The sequence below is a fragment of the Sinocyclocheilus rhinocerous genome, unplaced genomic scaffold (assembly GCF_001515625.1).
Source record: "Sinocyclocheilus rhinocerous isolate Xijiao unplaced genomic scaffold, SAMN03320098_v1.1 scaffold984, whole genome shotgun sequence".
In the NCBI taxonomy this organism is placed as follows: Eukaryota; Metazoa; Chordata; class Actinopteri; order Cypriniformes; family Cyprinidae; genus Sinocyclocheilus; species Sinocyclocheilus rhinocerous.
The window spans coordinates 887,855-908,541 of NW_015643603.1; the positions used below are offsets into that span (position 1 = coordinate 887,855).

General features: G+C 36.6%; 1 protein-coding gene across 4 annotated transcripts in view; it reads left to right on the top strand.

Moving 5' to 3' along the window:
* Positions 1–4,130: 4,130 nt before the first annotated feature.
* Positions 4,131–20,687, top strand: part of LOC107757534 (stAR-related lipid transfer protein 13-like) — a 58,470-nt gene continuing 41,913 nt past the window's right edge. For 2 of the 4 annotated variants that reach the window (XM_016575040.1, XM_016575041.1), the window contains exon 1: positions 7,636–7,977. In XM_016575040.1, the coding sequence (XP_016430526.1) occupies positions 7,863–7,977 (115 nt within the window). In that variant the 5' untranslated portion in view covers positions 7,636–7,862. Of the gene's footprint in view, positions 4,250–5,766; positions 5,798–7,635; positions 7,978–18,658; positions 18,898–20,687 lie in introns of those variants that run through there. The other 2 variants (XM_016575042.1, XM_016575043.1) reach the window with 2 other exon arrangements.

Consider the following 20,687-nt stretch of genomic DNA (forward strand, 5'->3'; position numbering starts at 1 on the left):
AGTCCTCAAATGTTTTAGGTTTCATGAAGTCTATGTGTTTTTCACATTACACAGTAGATTGACTGGGGATCACACACAACCTTTCACTAGAATTCCCGCCAACTTTGTCTCGTTTACAAAATGCATGCGCAAGAAGTGATACGAAGTCTACAACTCCTCCCCAAACGATCTGTGTCTTGCTCTCTCATTGGCTGTACAGTAAGTCATTGTAGATGTCATTTACAGTCAAAACACATTTCACACTGTAAAACTCTGAGCTGCAGACAGGTCCAGAGCCTGCTAAATATTTATAAATATCGCATCTTTGATAATTCACACTATGCGATTGTCACTCCGATTGAACACCGATTTGCCTTAAATTACGGGCTTTTGTTGTTGATCTCCAGACAACTGTCAATGAGTGGAAATTGGGCCTAAAATTATGTAATATATACCCGACATAAGTTATTATGTTTATGGCAGTTTACTTCAATAACACATCTGGTATAATGTCAGAGACAGTTCAATATACGGCATCTGACCTTACTGTTACAGCCAAACAAATGCAAGAAAGCATGTCCAATATGTTTAAATGGAGCACACGTTGGCAGTGTGCTGGCAGCGCTCTCATTTGTGCTCATGTGCATGCATAAATTATAGGTCCCAGTTTGCATACTTATGCATGCCATTTCGTAGTAAAATAGTGTGAGTCGTGTGGAAATTCCAAGAAGAAGAAGTACACTTCAAATACCTGGATGATGCACTAATTTAACTAAAAAGACTAAATGTGCAATGTTCTGCTGAATTCAGAAAATTATAGAAGTATAGAACTACTTCTCTGACTATTTCTGCAATAAAGAAAAATATGGTTAAAAAATAATGTGTTGTATGCATTCAGAGAAGCGGGGCTTTCAGACTCAAAAGCTGGATGACAAAATATCCATACAAAATTCATAAACTAGATGGTTGAGGACATAGTGCACATGTTTCTGCCTTGGCTGTGTGGGTGGCATTAGCTTGTCATACCATTCAAAATCTCAAGTAATGCAAGGTAAAGGAACGTGGCTATCTTAAAAATCCATGTTGGTGCTGTTTGTGATAACTTGAGTCAGTCCTGCACAAGTAGAAAAGAACAACAGCACAGGAAAGCAGAAGAATTTCTCAGCTTAGAATCTTTCCCCTTTGGAGATAATAACGCAGAACATCAGAGAAAGACGACACTGAGCCTGTCTCTGAGGAAGTGGAAGTTGTGACCTGAATGTCAAAAGAACATTTGTTGTTCTCAATGTTAGCCGGTTTAAATTACTTTCTTGAGAGATGAGTGCGCAGATTGCTCTTTCAAACCCTCAATGCCTCTATTAGAGATCAGAAGCACATATCATAAACATGTCCTGGTAACAACACCTCTCTAAAATACATTTGCAACCGCATCTGGACGCAATAAAAATGTTCTCTGAAAAGATGGAACCAAAAATGACATGTTTATATCCCTGGAAGGATGAAACTGGCTTAAGAGTGAGCAAAACCGGTTATAGCAGGGAACTGCATCATGGCAATTGTTGGTGGTTTGTTATGAGCTCTTATATCATTTGTGTACATAATGTTTAGTATAATATTATGTTTACCTCAATTCAGTTCAAATTTTGTATGCTGTTTCTCACAGACAGAGCCATTAAGGAAACTCTTTATTCTAAGTGCAAGGTCTTTCCGATGATTCATCTCTCAGTCAATTATAGCATGTTTTTGTCAAAGTGTTTGCATATTCTCATTTTACTTCGTTCAGTTACTGTCATCCTTTTTTCTTTTTTTCTTTTGGAGTGGAACTGATCAAACTTCATTTTTTCAGAATCCATTTGTACAATACGAATGTTTAAAAAATAGGTGTGAAATGAATCATCATTTTATTAGAAAATATTCCATAGTGAGCCTTTGAATTACATAATGTTAAAAAAAATAACTCCTTCAGGAAGTAATTTTGAGAGGTTTGGAAATAATGAAGGACATATATTGTAGTCTGCACTGGCTTTGATTTGTCATTTCCTCCTGATTGAGCTAGAATAAATCAGATAATGTGAAGAAAGTCAGTGAATGGTGATTGACAGATCATTTACAGTGTCTTCTCTCTGTTTTTAGTTTTAAACCCTTTTTTGACAGAGAAACAGAAATGACGATGATGAGAGAATTGTTATGTTGATCATTATGATAATGTTTGATGAGATGTTGCAGGGTGACACTTAGGACTTTGTATGGAAATTATGTTTTCAGATCAATCAGAGTGTCAGAGTGCCTGCATAAACTATAAGGACATTCAATGTCCTTATTACTATAATTAATAATCAAATTGACTGCACACACTGATAAAACTTTAATATTGATGTGTCTGGTTTAATCTTCACAAGGATCCAGCCATGAGCCAACACAAGTGTATTTGAGGAAGGCAATTTTATACCAGGTTGCTTAAGGGAGGTTTTCCATGTAATGAGTGACATTTTGGAAATTAATTCCACTGATCCTGTCTATGTAGTGATAAATAGAGAATATATCTGGATGACTGTTAATGAGCTGAATGTAGATTATGAGACGCAGAACTTCCTCTAATACAGTATCTCAAATGAGTTTGAGACAAATCTGCTGACGGAGGTCAGGGACACATTCTTCTGTGTGTGTGTGTGTGTGTGTGTGTGTGTGATCTCTGGCATGCTGGAGTGGGAGAGTGAAAACACTGTTAGTTTTCTGTGTCTTTGACACATAACAATAGTGGTGGGTGCGACTGTGCAAGTTCTCAACAGAGCTACTGATAACTATATACAAACAGTATATGTGTGTCTGTTTGCTTGCAGACATCTGATATAATAGGGAGAAACTGAGTTGAGAATTCAAATCGCTTACATGTCTCAGAGTGTCATTTTGGATGTCTCCCTTATATCTGACATATACCCATATCAGGTCTTGGAGCCTCTACTAATGAACTAAACAGTTGAATTGGGTATAAAGGGGGCATCCAAAATGTACATTTTAGACAGGCATCCAGGAACAGAAACACTGACTTAATTTTATATTTATATCATTTAAACTGTTAAAGCTATAATTTGCACAAACATACACACTTTACGTTTATTGTGTATTGTGTTTGGGTGTAACATCAGTCAGTGATCATATGCTAATCATTTAGAGCAGAGTTTTCCTGAGGTTTGCGAGGTCATAAACATTTAAAATTAAAAAAATAATAGATAAAAACAGACAAAATAAAGCCCTAACTAAAAAAAAATAATATTTTATTTGTTTACCTGCATGTCATGTGACCATTAACCAACATCAGAGAACGGTGAACATACAAATGTGTTGTTCTATTATTGAAATGTTACCTTGGGGGGTATTTAAAGTAAATATTGTAGGTCAGAGGGGTTCGGCTGACAAAATGGTTTGGGAACTCTGGGTTTTGAGTAATTCTCACAGCAAATAATTCAGATGCTCAACGAAGTATGTGAAGTCCATCCACATTAAAAGGGCAATCTGTGGGACAGGACCACCAACTGGAAAATGAGACTGTGTAACAGGCATAAAATACTTCTGTAGTAAAATAATACAATTAAATAAAATTAAATTTAACAACATTATATATAGCAATTAAAAATGGGTTTGTAATTCACAGTAAAGTTTTTATCATTCCAATGAAGCTAGCTAAATCTGAATATATTTTGGAGTGTTCAATATGCTATTTCCCAAGTCTTTGGAAGTCAAATAATAGTTTTGTGTGTGGAACAGACTTAAATTTAAGCTCACAAATCTTTTTAGTCCTTGTGATGAATTAGAAATGGTGTAAAATAAGAGTTGCTCTTTCTGGCTAACTTCTCCTTTTGTATTTCACTGAAGCAAGAAAATAATACAAGAATGGAATAACACTGGGACGATTGCTTTAAAGTTTCATGTGGTGTACTATTCCCAGTATGGTCTCTCTGTTCTGATAGCAGATCCGGCTGGGCTTCAATGCTTCCCGCTGTGTGTTAGCATTTAGCGCTAGCTACAGTGGTATGCAGGGAATCTCTCCTCTTGGCCAGCTGAAATATGGCCTTGTGGCCCCTCCCTATCTGCCTCTTCAAGCCACTGAACTCCAGACCATCAGACTCTCAGAGAGCCGTTAATGTGCACAGACTCACACGGCAACCTTCATGACTGTTCAGCCTCGACCTTTTGAACCTGACCCTCAGTGTGGGTATCTGCGAACATGGCTTTTGTCAACTGCCTAAGAGCACTCATCAACCAGGCTAAGGTAAGACAGAGAGAGACTGAGAGAGATACACAAAACACAAAGTATAGCTTTAAAAGTCATGCTTTGACTGACAGCTGTCAAGATCAGGTCTATCTGAGAAACGAAGCAGCTGCTCTTAGCCTCTGTGTTGTTATGGTCTCTGAACACTTACAAACAGTACTAAAAGTTACCATGGTGTTACTATGTTTTTGGATGCTCTATGGTGTCCTTTGAATACTATGGCATATAAATATCATAGGCTACCATCACTATACCATGGTACCACCACAGTACTTGTGTAAGGGAAACAACTCTCAAAAGCTTATGATTTGAATGTTTTCGTCTTTGAAAAGAACTGGGTTTTTTTTTAGCATATACTGTGTGAATAGTTGTTAGAAGGCACTTTGTGAGCATGTGTAAGTGTTTTGGGTGGTGCGGTGCGCGTAGGAAATGATCATTTGCTGAACTGGACTCACTCACTGGCTGCTCATAGTGAGGTGGGAATCAGCCAAAACTCTGTTACCAGGGCAACGTCTTTTTTAAAAGCACCCATTCACCCTTTCCGGATGCAAACCCTATGACATCACAACGTTCCTAAGTGAGAGATCCTGATATATTTAGTTTTTTTTTTTCCACTGCAGACTTTGGATACAGTGGAATGTCAGTTCAACTGAAATTACTGGAGAATCACACTTTGATTCAGGGGCACACATACACACACACACACACACACACAACAAACTCTGTTACTGAAAAATTAGATGTTGGGCAGAATTTCAGAGATAAAATAAAAAAATACAGTAAATACTATATATATATATAGATAGATAGATAGATAGATAGATAGTATTTACTGTATTTTTTATTTTATCTCTGAAACGTCTTCACATATATATATATATATATATATATATGTGTAGACTTTTACAATGTAAAAAAATATTTCTATTTTCAATCAACATTATATATATATATATAATGTTGATTGAAAATAGAAATATTTTTTTACATTGTAAAAGTCTACACATATATATATATATATATATATATATGTGTAGACTTTTACAATGTAAAAAAATATTTCTATTTTCAATCAACATTATATATATATATATAATGTTGATTGAAAATAGAAATATTTTTTTACATTGTAAAAGTCTACACATATATATATATATATATATATATATGTGTAGACTTTTACAATGTAAAAAAATATTTCTATTTTCAATCAACATTATATATATATATATAATGTTGATTGAAAATAGAAATCTTTTTTAACATTGAAAAAGTCTTCATTGTCACTTTTGATCACTTTATTGCATCCTTGCTGAATGAAAGTATTAATTTCTTTAAGAAGACCCCATACAGGCTACACTAAATGTATACTTCAAGTATCCTTGTTATTAAGGGTTTATTTTATCAAGGTGATGCTGAAGCACAAAGTGAGAGCACCCAGAGAAAAGCAGACACAAAGATCTTCTTGTAAAATTCCATCAAATATGATTGTAACATTTTTTCCCCTGATGTTTCAGAAGCTGACCTGCTGTCGTGTCCAGAGATCAGGTAAAGATGTGAGATTTTATTACAGCTGAATGGCTTTGCCATGCACTAACAACATTACCATGGCACTTGCTAGAGCACCTATAAAAACACTGTGAGTGTAAATTCCTGGCAGTGAAATGTACACAGTTCAGTCTTAAACAACATACTAAGGAACGTATAACAGTCTCTACTATCATTGTTAATAAAATGTATGTAAAACAAAGTAGATTATATGGACAAAATATCCCATGGTTCTGTTTTAAACTCTAATGCTACTTTCTTGATATTGCTTGATCTGTAGTTCAAGGCGAGCTGTTCTTGAACCCTTTGACCTCTACCCTCTCCATGCAGTGATCTACTGTGGTTGTCACCCAGTTGCATTTTAGGAAAGTCATGGTAGTCTCCAGTCTTTGGATCACGTGACACAGAAAGTAGATCATACTATTTATAACACACCTCAGATGGCATGGTAGATGTGCAATTATTCCCCACAGACTGTGAGGCACAGGGGTTCCAATGTGCCATAGGATCCACTCTCTGGAAGTGCATGCTATGAAAAACACAAATAGAAATAAAATGTATGGCTTTTATTTTATATTTATATGTTTTGATTTTATGTGGACCTGCTGATTTTGAAGGAACATTAAAATAATAATGAGTCTTTTCTTGTTCTAGTTTAAAAATGATCAGAAAAACAAAAATCCCTTTGTGAAGCATATTTAGGCACACTGTGTTCAGTTTCTGCTGGGACTTTATAAGTATGGTTTATTTGACTCTATAATTATAATGTTTGTAGTTCATCCTATTCACAAAGGTCCCTACAACCTATGCAAATGAACGAGCTCAGCAAACAGACGCATGTGTGTGTGGTTGTTTTTGGTGTAAATTATACACACAGACAAGCCATCTTTTGTCCACATGGGCGATAGCTTGTTTCTTTAATGCTGTCAGGGTCTCTTAATGGTTATTCACTCAGTTTGATTGCTTCATCTTGTCACTTCTCTGGCATGTGAACACATTTTTGAAAAATGTTCTTCAGTCATTCTGATTTAACTTCAGATTAGATATCTATTTAGTCACATAGATTGGTCAAGCACTGTAACACGTGTGAGATATTTACTTTGTATATTTACAGATTCATTCAGATTAAAGTCTGGGAAGTATCAGTCCACAATGGCAGCAGCATCAGGGATCTCTAGGCATCAGGCCAACCCATCCAAAATTAAATGTTATTTAAACAACTTCAAATGATTTGTTAATTTGTTGTTATATGGCATTAACCGCCCTTTTATGCTAGAGTTTTTAACCAGGACATGAGGAAAAAAGAGACACATATTATGTGAAATAATTATTTTGTATTTTTTTTAAAGAAAAAAAGGCACATGTTATGTGGAAAAAATATATTTAAATGATTTAAAAAGCTAGTTAAAATTAAACATGAATTATCACTCTCTCGCTCTCTTTCTATCCCCCTTAGGCTTGCTCCCTTTTTTATCAGGGGTAAACATGAATTATCACTATATATGCAAAAAGTTTAGGTTTGACATCTATTAGGTTTTTTACATAATAAAATAAATTGTAGCTATTTGTCCATACCAGTGTAGACATTCTGAGTAGTAGCCTACATCTTGTGAAAATGTTTCTGTAAATTATAAAAATTAAAGTTTAAAAGTAATGGACTTGACCTGGGTGCATTTAAAGTGTGTCCTTATAAGTATAACTAAACCAAGACACTTAAAAACAGGCATTGCATCCGTTTAAACAGCTCGGGACTGTTTGAAAAAGTCCGTTTGGCGTCATCACGGAAACTACTACAGTCAAAAGACGCACACGTGAAGAGACTTCATGTCCCGTGATGCTTAGCGGTTTGAATGGTTACAGGCAGCGTCCACAGAAAGTCCTTTTAATTAGAGTTTTTAAAGAAATGAATCGATTGCGTTAGTGTCTACGTGACGAAGCAGCATGAATAACCCCTGCTTCGTCTCAGGACTAAGACTTCGTGCGCCTCAAGAGTCTAACAAAGAAGAAGTCCGGGGTTAAAAGTTGAGTTCAGAAGTCAGGAGAGAGTTGGCGAAGGAGTTTGGAAATGGATAAAAGCCGAAATGGCCAACAAGCGCGATCTCTAACTTCACAGTTCAGAGAATCTACATACAGAGCCCTGACTTTACTGCGGAGGAAGGCGAAACAGCGGCAGATAGCGGGTAAGTTATACAGAAAATAGATTTTTTTTTTTAGGAGAGTGAGATTTTCTTAAGGCATCGGGTGAGACAGCAACGAGTCAGTCTATTAAAACCTTCAAACGGGGCTCGAAAGTGTGCCCAAGATTGCTTTATGAAGGGTTAATGCCGTTTAATTTAATAATAAACCAGATATCTTTGGTACATTATTATAAAATATATATCATGAAATATTGTGCAAATTTCAGTAGCGAAATAAACCCTTGAGGTTTCCGTCATGCATTGCTGAACCCTCGGACATTTACCGTGGTAACCATGGTTTCCCCCAATAGCATATTTAGTAAAGTTGATTACCTCTATATAAGTAATTTTAAGTATTCTCCTTAAAAGGTTTTAGAATAATTTCATAATGTATTTCTTTTTAATGACAATAGGCTAATGCACAATTAATTTTACAGTCTAGTAAGTGTTTTTCTTTTGTAGAAACAATGTTATTTTGACTAAAGCTGTGTTTACCATGGTAAAATATCAGGGTCAGCTACAATACGGTTACTTGAGTGTGCACGCGCTGCCACGTTTTTGCATGCAGCTGAAATAAGAGATCCGTTCATCTGTTAGAGGCCCACTGCCACACGCACGAGACCGTGGAGAATGAATGTATAGAGAGCTGGGTGTGAGCCAGGCATGGAAAGATCAGTTTGAGTCTGTGCTCACTAGCTGTGTCTCAAAACACGGTGAGCTTCCTACCTAGACGGTTGCTGCACACGTGCATGATGTTCAGAAATGCTGTTTAGAAAGGAATCTCAGTTGGTGTTGAGACACAGCCACTGTTTGTGCATCCATATACATCAACATAGTGCTGCTAATAATCACCTTTGGCTTCCCGCAAAGCTTTTATCTGGAGAAAGAAAGAGGGAAAGAATCTGAAATTGCCTTCAATTAACATAACTGGCATTTATGTGTTCACATTTCTGGTCTTATAACAATCCCAAAATATATATATATTTTTTTACAAGTCAACTTTCTGCTGATCTGGTTACAAACATGGCAGTGTGAGTTTTCCATTTCCATTGAGACTGATTATCTTAATGAGATTTTTAGTTGCTGTAATTAACCCTTTCAGGTCAGAGTGGATCTGCAACCGTCCCGCTGTGGATCTTCTTGTGCAACCATTTCTTCTCCTCTTTCTTGGCTAGTTCCAGTGGACTTTTATCATGTTGAATTGTTTGCCCCAGAGGGCAGGTATGTGTTTGTCATTGTGGAAGGGGTTTTGGACCTTAAACGGAGGAGTTTCAGAAGTCAAATGCTTTTACAGAGAATTAGCATTTCCTCTTTCATGTGATTTGTTTGATGAGCTTATGATGAGCATGTGATGAGCAGGTTTATCTTTAACCAGAGTATTTCAAATAAATGGGATGGGATGGGATGGGGGAGGGGGAGAGTGGGGGAAACACACACACACACACACACACACACAGTGTTTTGAGTGTCTTTAATTTTGGATGTCTTTATTTTTTCGCTTATAACGTTTACCTCAATTATATAATCTATAATTTAGTTTGTAATTTAGTTTTTAATGAACATTTTTAATGAACATTTTCCTACCTCTAACTTTTAGAACTAAATTGAATATTTTTTTGGCACTGTGCCTTTAAGAGTCCTATGTTAATTTTCATTTTTGCAAGTCAAATGAGATTAAATTTACTGTTTCACTAGATGTTCATGTTTTCCTGTTGAGTTACAATATAGTTTTAACTTGACCATAATTTAATAATATCCTCTTTAAAAAGCATAATTGCATTGTGCATTGCACATTCACAAACAATGTGCAAACTGTTAAGATCAAACTGAAATGATCAAAGATCTTACAATAAAACTTCAGCCACTAGTTTCAAATGTTGGGATCCCTCAGAAAGATATGCACAGTGGAATATGATATGACACTTCTGAATGGAGGCAGCGAGCATGTCATATGTGCTGCTTTGGCTTTATGGTTTGAGCTTGTGGATGGTCCTTCTCTCTAGGTTTCTTTCGGTTGTCAGTTGTTGATTGACGTACAGTAGTAACCTCTACAGAATGTCAGCTGAGAGGAAGCAAGCATTACAATCCAGTGTTGCAACATAAAAAAGATTGTGTGGTTCATTAAAGGGGTCATATGATGCGATTTCAAGTTTTCCTTTCTCTTTGGAGTGTTACAAGCTGATTGTGCATAGATAAGATCCCTAAAGTTGCAAAAACCTTTAAAACATCTTTTACTTTATTACAGAAAAAAAGGCTGGATTGACTTTTTTTTTGGTGTTTATTGGTTATTTGTGTTTATTTACTTGTAACTGGCACTGATCCTGTCACATCCAGAAAGAAGCAGAAAGACTGCCTAATATGTGTCCAAATTTTGTCAAGCTTTTGGTAGGGCTGCACGATTAATCGAATGCGATTGTCATGCGCATTTTGTTAAAAAAGCTGGTTCTGTAATCAGCAGTAAATCATCATCACGTGCTTTCAGATGGAGCAGAATTTACTACACATAGCCGTAGTTCACTGACAAGTTACGCAAAAAAATCGCAGACGATTTTATTGCGCGATTCTGAAATCGTTCGCGATTATGACAGCTGTTTGCATAGCTTCTCAGTGAACTACGACTCTGTGAAGTAAATGCTGCTCCATCTGAAAGCATGTGAAAATACCACATTTAATAACATATTTTTACTCTAAACTCACTTCATAACGTCAGTCGAGTGTTTGAAATAAATCCTTCTGTGAGATTCCATTTCAATTTATCGTGCAGCCCTAGCTTTTGGTCCACCTACTTTTCCTTGTGAGATGAGATTAATGTGATCTCTAGACTTTTATGAGGGAGGTGGAAATTTAAGTCGTCAGTAATTTTATTAAATTCTCATGCTACTTGTTTTGAATAATTTGAAACATTGTGTATATAGAAATTTCAGCAGAAATGTATTAGTAAATTGCAGTCAAATGTTATAAAAATGGCACACCTATTAAAAACTTTAATCGAATACAATACCAAAAAGTCATATTTAATACAATGCCCCAGTAAAAAAAAGTTTGTCGGAGAAACATTTTGGCGTTTAAGGGATCACATCACTGAACACAGGAGTTCAGTTAAAAGAGGTGACATAAAACCAGCTTGTCTTGTGCCCTCCTCCTTGTTCTTTGGTATTGAACACATAAAAATACCAGTAATATATATGTTTATGTCTGTACATTAATAGACATTAAAAGACATTTTAACTGTATTTTTTCATACTTTTGTATATATGAAAAAAATTGTACATTTGTATATATGAAAGTAGGGATATGCCGGTATCAAATTTTCATGTTGCGATTAATTGCTAATGCTTTTATCACGGTATGTGGTATTATCACGATATTGAAATTTTGTTTTTTTAAAAAGTGCTGTCATAATACAGTATAACAGATTTAATAACATTTTTCTTATAACAAAAATAACTGAACATTTAAATGCAATAAAGCAATACAGAAAAATGTATAAAGTTAAAAGTTTTACACAGATTAAAGTGCAAAAGAACTATAAAGACCAATAGGTATCACTTTACAATAAGACCTCATTAGTTAACCTTAGTTAATGCATTAACATTCACAATGAGCAATAGCTACATTTGCTACAGAAGTTATTAATCCTTGTTTAAAAAATACAAGTCTTAGTTCATGTTAGCTCATTAAATAACACACTTGCAACTTTAGATTTTAACAACGTGTTATTAAATATTGGAATACCTAAGATTAATGAAAGTTCAGAAGAATTTTTCATTGGCAGTTTAAGTTAACTAATGAATTAACTAATGTTAACTAATGAAGCCCTAATGTAAAGTGTGACCGAACAATAAAGAATCAAAACACTTTCAAACAATATCTAGGGCATGTTGTAGTCCAGATTAAAATGTAAAAAAAAGTTTGAAAATAAATAGCCTATTAAGTCTAAATATTTAAGTATTTGGCGCTGTGATGAACATCATAGCAAATACACAAATCTGAATGACTGCTTAAATCATTTAAACACGATTCAGAAACAGAAAGTAGTGCAGCTGCTTTGTTTACAGGGTTTCCGGGGTAAAGGCTGCATTTAAATGAATTATTATATTATTATTATTATCATTTCTGCAGTTTAGCGCCATCTGCTGTCAGAGAGTGAAAGTGCGCTTTCATCCAGAGCGTCTCTCACATGTTCCGCCATGTGCTTCACGTCCGCGCTTGTTTACATCAGAGTGCACACGTGTCTTTCAGGCAGCATACAGCTGTGTTGTGCATTTTGACCAGTTTATGGGAAAAGTATTCTTAAAATGCATTCAAAATTCGGAATAATTTGTAATATATAATTATTCACGGTATTTAGAAGTGCCCACGATAACAATATCGTGCATATTCATTACCGTGATATATCGCATTACCGAATACGGGCACAAGTCTATATGAAAGTCAAACAGTGATATGTGAGCTCATGTGAATGAGATCTCCGTTGTATCTTGACCTGTTGGGTCGATATTTGGTCAGGCACATTGATCATAGGTCTCAGTGGTCTGACTAGACTAAATAAAATGGACACTCTGATCTTCTCTGGTGCATCTCCAAATAACAGTGTGTTTGATGATGTTGATTCCTGCTCCTATGTTTGTCATCTGTATCCAGACAGCTGTAAAATGGCACAGAGGAAACCACTGTTTTTCAACCCCTGCTGCAAGAACCTTAGTGAGAGCTGCATATCACAACACAACAGACACATACATACAAAAAGGGCATGAAAGTACAAAGCAAACAAACAGTGAAGTGCAAACAGCCCACAAGCCTCTGCAAGAGGAAGTGGATCGTGTAAGACATTCTCACATTGTTTCATTATTTTTCTCTTTCTCATCACTGTGTGCTGAATTTCTGAGGCCTTGTTAAAGAAAGGTCACTGCAGTTATGACCATGCAGAAACATCTTGTGTGTGTGCTTGTGAGTGTGGTGTTTGAGTGTGTGTGTAAGGGAAATACTTAAGTAACAGCTGTTCTTGGAGCTCTAGACCAAATAGACTGGTGAGTAGACAGACCACACGCTGCATGTTTGATGTTACCTTGTGTTTCAGCCTGCTGATCTTGGATGATGATAGTGATTTTGACTAGGGAGAGTTCAGTGAAAGGGTCCTAAGTATTTTAAGGTTTCTGTGACAATTTATGTTAACAGATGTAAATGGAAGTGTCATGTTTTCCCTTTGTCTGGTCTATAATTCTTTAAATAAATGGTTGTAGATTAGGATTGATAGATGGATTGATCCATTTATAGATTCATTGTTTCAGTGATTTATGCATTGTTTCATTAATTTATGCTTTGATTGATTGATTCCTTCCTTCCTTCATTCCAGCTGATTCCCATGGATGGAAATCATAAGAAATTTAATAATAGTTGATGAATGGACTTAACGGTACGTCCACATCGACAAGTATTTGGTGTGAAAATTTGTTACGATAAACATTTTTAATTTGTTAATACAGGTAAAATTTTTTTACAGAGAGGTGTTATAATCTTTTTTTTAATTGCACTGCAAAGAAAACTGACCAACCAATAAGATTCACACTTTTGGTCACATGTCCTATAGGGCTGTCAAAATGGCTGAAGAACTAAATTCAAATTTTTTACTTAAATATTATCAAAATTCGAATTATATTCAAATTTAAAATGCATAATTTCAGTTAGGGTGAAGAAAAGCTTTTGACTTCTCTCCTGAGGCCACAAGAGGGCGCATCATTCAAAGCATAAGATAACATGACTATCTGCGAAAAAAAGTGCATAATGTTTAAAATAATGTTTATAAACCAATTATAATTAAGTTGCTTAAACAACTATAAACAAAACTGCATAATGTATGTATGCATAGTTTAATACAAAGGCTGAAAGCCAATCACACATTTCAGAGTGCATTTTTCATTTAAGTTTGCAGTGGAATGTCTCGAGATATGTTTTTTCAAAATTGAACTTGCATTAATTTTACATGGCTTTCTAAACACATTCTTTTGTGTGAGACGCGAGTGCAACGGTGATAGATGTCCCTCTGCGAAATATGCGTTCTGTGTGAACGGCTTGGTTTCAGTTTTGACGTAAACAAGATCTTCTCCGCATTGATGTTCTCTTTTCCCGCAATATTTGTAATTAACAACGCAGCAGCGCCGCATCTAGTGGCTTCAACTGGATAGGTTAACAAAAACATAAAAATGCAATGACATTTACATCGTCATCGCATCTCGTGCACCACTGATAAGGCTGCCTCCTTAACGCACACCTAAAATTCGTGTGGAAAATTTTTTTTATTTTAAATTCGACGAATATTCAAAATTCGAATTGTTTTTTGACAGCCCTAATGTCCTACGAAGTGGTGCCACTCGTGAACAGACTATTTTGCTAAGCATCAGAAATGCAAAGTTGAGTAGCACTTTGTGTGCAGGGGTAACCGGGCTATTACTGCTTTTCTAAAAATGCCACTTACTGTCAGAGAGTGAATTTGCATTTACATTCATCCTGTCTGCCACTGGTCAGAACTAAGATCACACATGTGAAAATCTGACCGAATTTTCATGCAGAACATTTGTGTTGGTGTGAACGTCTTAAAGGGGTCATATGATGCTGCTAAAAAGAACAGTATTTGGTGTAATGAAATGTTTATGCGGTTTAAGGTTAAAAAAACACATTATTTTCCACATACTGTACATTATTGTTTCTCCTCTATGCCCCGCCTTTCTACAAAACTACAGCGAGAATAAAAGTTACGCCGCCTTTCTTTCCGTGAACATTTGGGCGGCGTTATGCAAATCTTCCCACAGAGCGATGTAGGTGTGTTGGGGCGTGTTACAACGAGCCGTTTTAGGTAGGTGTGGCTGACTCTTAACTTTTATAAAGAATATCTCTTTGGATTTGAGACTTTAGTCTTTGCAACTTTACAGATCTTCTTTATGCACCAAGAGCTTGTAACACTCTAAAGAGAAAGGAAAAATTGAAATCGCATCATATGACCCCTTTAACTCTAACAGTGTTTTTGTAAATGTTGTAGATTTGATTGGATTTGCTTTTCTTGTTTATTTAGATTGAATAAATAGCTCTGTCATGTTGGATAATTTAACACCAGTAGCCTAAATATTTTGGGTTTGCAACAAGTTCTAAACTCACACTGCTTAAAAATGCACACAAGAAAGCACACACGTTTGAAGAAATCTGAAGCGTTTGAAGTGGTTTTTGACTTTTTTCTGGTCTTCTTGCTAGATTTTGTGTGCGTGCATGTTTGTCATGCTGTGTTCGTGTTTGAAGTGGAAATGCTGTGTGTAGCAGTAGGCCCGTGTGTGTGCTGATAATTCTCTGTGTATGTATAGGTGTACATATGTAAAGTGATTGTGTTTGTTTGAAAGGGAACAGATTGTCATGTTTCAGTTTCAGTTCAGTTTATTTTCAGGAATATATGGCCTCTCGGCCCATAATTCCACAAGATCACAATGACATGACAAATACTCTTTTCTTCATCCAGGGTATAATATGCAATGACAATCTCCAAGCATACTCCGCAGATTGTCATGGCCATATTCTGCTCAGTTTGTCACAGTTATTGAGCTGACGTTGCCTTTAGCATACAATGATTGTATTTTAGTGTCCATCAGTTTTTGGGAATGTGAGGTCAAAGCTGAGTCACTCACTGTCATTCATTTCCTCTTTCAGATTACATCGTCTTTCTGTCTCACACTCGTGATTTTTCTCATGGTCTGTTTCACTTTTGCCTTGCACCCCGTCTTTCTGTATCTGGGGTGTGTGAGCATGAGTTTGTTTGCGTGTTGCCTGTCTGTTGCTGATAGACATCAAAGAGGCCCATCGAAAAGGAAGTGATGCGTGTATGACAGCGCCACACCCTTTTCGTGCCGTGACATTTTCCTTTGTGCTTTCCTGTCTGATCCCTTGTTTCCTGAACTCTCTGTCCTTCCCCCTCTCCTTTACCACTCCTTTCCTTTCCCCTCAATCTCGCAGGACCCAAGGAATGACAGCAAATCCCAGGGAGCAGGAAATGACTGTTCAGACTGTGATCCAATCAGAATTGATCAGGACATACTTGCTCCGTTTAACTACTCATCTCAGTCATTTTTTAATACTACACTGTACAAAAAATCTGTAAAAATGGGACACAATGTACTGTATTAAAAGGAAGTAGTTTTCGGTACAGTTTTTTTTCAGGTGTTTTATCTACAGTATATTTTCAAATTTGCACTTCAATGCGTTGTGTTTTACGGTTAATGGAAGTGTATGTAAAAATTAATGGGTAATGTCCTGGCAGAAATTACCAGTACATTTTAGGCACAATATTGTCAGTTCTGGCTCTTGCGCATCTCCGAGCAACACACAGCAGTGTTTTATTATGAATGAATCTGCATTTTTGAATGAATCAAGTGAGTTAGTGATTGTTATACATTCATAAAGACAGTGACTTGTTTCATTCCTGAAAGCATCAGCTGTTTGAATCAGTGGCTACGTGTGAAATTGTGAACTCTATGCGTAGGTACTTCTTTTGAATAAGTACTTTAAGACCATTACAAAAGTATGCTATATGTAGTATAAATGTGTGTTGTTTGAATGAAATCCCGGTGTTAGGGTTGTGCCGATAGTATCGTCTATAATCAATCACACACAATTCCGTTGAGTTTATGAATGCAATGGTCAATAAGAGGCGTTCAGATGAGTCATCACTGAAACAGTGAGTACGTTTACATGGATAACAATAATCTGATTTTAATACGATTAAGACAATACTCTGATTAAGCTGGAGTTTTGTTGTCGAGTGCACACTCGCTGACTGAATTCTGCTCTCTCGCGAATTCTCTCACCATAAACCATAAAGTGCAGATGTACGTGCGATGTAAGTATAAGTCAGTGATAACTTTCCTCAATAAATGAGGAAATGTAAGCATTATAATTTGTAACTTACAATTTTTTTTAAATTGTTATGTTAAATACAAATTCAGTCATATTAAAAATATTTTATGACATGACATCCATATGCTACTTGACTGAAAAGATAATGTGTAGTTTAACATTAGGCTGCTTTTGGCCGTACCCTTGAGTTGGTTCACTCTCTTGCTATGAATCTAAGTAAATAATTAAATAAATTTGCATTATAATATCGTGTATCAGCGATCTCACAGGCTGACGATGGAGTATGGACTATGGAGCATATCGCCCAGCACTACCTGGTGTACTGTGTTCATAATACCAGCGTCAATTGCGTTGCTTTGCTGCCATTCACAAGTCCTCTCCCTTGATTTCATGGGATTGGATGCACACTTCAGAATCTTACCGGAAATAGCAGGTTATCCAGGTACTTTTTGTCTGCTGTTTTATGAATACTGTGAATTCAGACATACTACTTTTTCACATACTGTTTTTCACCCTGCTTTGTAGTAGGGTTGTGCGATTAATCGAAATCGAATCGAAATCGCGATTTGAGACTTTGCGATTTCCTAATCGCAAAGCCTGCGATATGGACGCGATATTACTCTGTTCCAGAGCATATGCATGACTGCCAGCCTTGAGTTGCAGTCTTACTAACCAATAGAGTGAGCGCACCTCCGTTCTCCCCAATCAGCACTGCTCTAGCCAACTGCGTAAACACCCACCATTTAAAAAAAACAAAAAAAAAACCAGAGCGGGAGAGAGACAGAGTGGGATTATGGCGTCTACTGGGTCAGATCGATAGTTAGGCAAATTAAAACTAAAGAAAACCGTATGCAACTTAAGCTTCGAAATGACAGACAACGAACAAAAAAGGTAATTTGCAAGAGCTACGCAGCGCATATCAAAAGCTCCCGTATCGGTTCTGTTTTCAGTACTGGAGAATAAAAGATACATTCTTAGATGTTTTTGTTAGTACATGAACGTTATCTTATATTGTTTTTTTCAGCAGGGTAATGATACCCATACTGTGCTGCACATTATTGGCAATATTGAGCTGAAGCTTGACTTTGCAAATTTAAAATCGCAAATCAAATCGCAATTGCAATATCTGTCAAAAAAATCGCAATTTGATATTTTCCCCCAAATCGCACAGCCCTACTTTGTAGTAGGGAAGTATGCACTTTCAGATGTGGCCAATGACTGACTTACTGTCTGATTAGTTTTAAAGTAGCATTTCACTTTTTTTCAAGTCAAAAACACAAACACATTCTACAAAGAAAAAATCATCTAATTAACGTTTTTGTCAAAGTGCCCCAGTTTATTTATTTTTTTTGTCTACATCACACACCCCTATGTTCAGCTCAGTAACTCACCGAAATACACATGTATCCTAAACATCCTTGTCTGATTGTCGCAGGTTTGCAGCTGGGCTTTGGGCTGGTTGTTATGTTATACTTCACCAAATTTAATAACTTTTATGAAGCACCTAACAGTCCCTCAGGGTCTAACACACAGCCCTAATAAGGCTAATGACAGACCGTGTGGATTATGGCGCTTGAGCTCGTTTGGCATGTTGAGGCACACAAGAACACACAGACTGTAGTGTGGTACTTGTAGGAGGAGTTTTTGAGGGCCGAACATTTGGTCTCGGGAACCAGATGGTGTAAATGGGTGGGGTGGGGGGCAGGAAGGGCCGAACAAACCCCCCCACCCCAATCCCTCCCCCTCAGGATACTGACGCCACAGTAAATCAGATCCTGCTCTGCTTCTCAGAGACGATTTGGTTAAACGTGACTCTTCGCTATGGCCTTGTTTGGATAAAAAATAGTTTTCTGTTTGGACCTTTTGGAAATGTATGAGTGTATGTTGGTTTTAGGCAGGTTGTAAGTGTTTGAATGGCTGTTGCAGGCACTTTTCTGTGTCTCTTGAAGGTTAACACGTAATGTTGGACCACTGGAGTTTAAGTGATTAGGATGGAGAGGTCGTCCCTACAGCATCGAAAGGGTCACGGTGAGTTTTAACCTCACTTTATTCTTCAGTGCATCTGGCTCTGGTCTCCATACTAAGTGCCTATGGGTTGTTGGCTAGTTTTCTGTAGCTGTGTGATTTGATTCAGATCTCAGAGATAGTGATTTAACACATTCATATTGATGTGCATTAGATCCTGTTTATCGGGTTTTTCAAACTTTGGTGCCTCAAATCTCCAAATGTGATGACCTGATGATTCTGAGAATATACTGTGAAAAATAAATGTGTAAAATATTATCAAACCATATTGTATTAATATCAAATTTGTATTTTATTTTATGACAATTATTTAAATGTATTTATTTATTTATTTATTTATTCATGAACTCCTCCACAGTTAGCACAGGTTTTTTTTTAAGCTCTGGACCAAATATGATGGTCCCCTTGCAAGGAACCCCCTTAAAGACGGCTATATATTTTCAAGTGTAAGTTTTAATTCAAGTAAAAATATAAAAAATGTGTGACCTAGAGACCATTCAGTTTCTATTTTATATAGAATGTGTATCTTTTTTCTACCCACATCAAAGTACTTTTAGATCTATAAGCCTAAAAAGAAACATAAAATGTTTACTGTAGAATAAAATATATTTTTAGAAATGTCTTTGGAAAGAAGAAACAGTAATAATATCAAATTCTGTAGATTTTAGATAGATTTTTTTTATATAAATTTTTTTTATTTATACACAATTTTTCTCTGGACCTTCCCGCGGCCCCCTAACACCTCCTTGTGGTCCCCGAACCCCATTTGGAAAACCCCTGCTGTGGATTGTAGGATAATTTCTTATGACATTGCAATATATAGCACAGGTCATATAAGACTAGGGTGACCATACGGACCATTTTTACGGGACGCACCCTTGCCAGGATTTCTATATTGCCTAAAATATCCAGGTTTTGGCTGTTTGCACTGTGCAGATTGATCGTTGTAAGGCATTATTTCACGAGAGCTATAGAGAGCAGAGCAGACGGCTCCTTATGCTTTTAAATCGCTCTCGCGGTACTTTGGGGTCATACAATGATCGGTGCGCAACTTCAAGTCAAATGAACGAACAAACACGTGCACATATTTGCATCACTTTGATCGTTCTCATCTTCTCACGCGAGACACGCCACGATTGGTCGATTGTTCAATACCTGCATGTTATTGGTCAAACTACTTTGGATGTTTTAGGCAATATAAAAATCCTGACCAGGACGTGTCCCGTATGAACGGCACATATGGCCACCCTAACACATACACTACCATTGAAATAATACTTTTACTTAGCAAAGATGCTTTCAATTCATCAAACGTGACAGATGCACATATTTGCATCACTTTGATCGTTCTCATCTTCTCACGCGAGACACGCCACGATTGGTCGATTATGTTCAATACCTGCATGTTATTGGTCAAACTACTTTGGATGTTTTAGGCAATATAAAAATCCTGACCAGGACGTGTCCTTTATAAATGGCACATATGGCCACCCTATATAAGACCAAATATGTGTGTATGTCCATGAGTGTGGATTGAGACTAATGTGTTTAATAGCTGGTGTGGAAGTGCAGCGCTGCTTATGACACAATGGGTTTCATGAGAATTTGACCTTTGAACCCTGAACCTAATGTCTGTCAGTGAGGAATGTTAATCATACATTTGTTTGTTTGTTGGGTGAATGAGAGGAGAAGTGTAAGAGGAGAAAGAGAGGCATAAACAGGATTGGTAGAAGAAGAGGAGAAGTGTAATTGGGGTAAGTGGAGGTGGACTCTGGGATTGTGGGTAGAAGCCA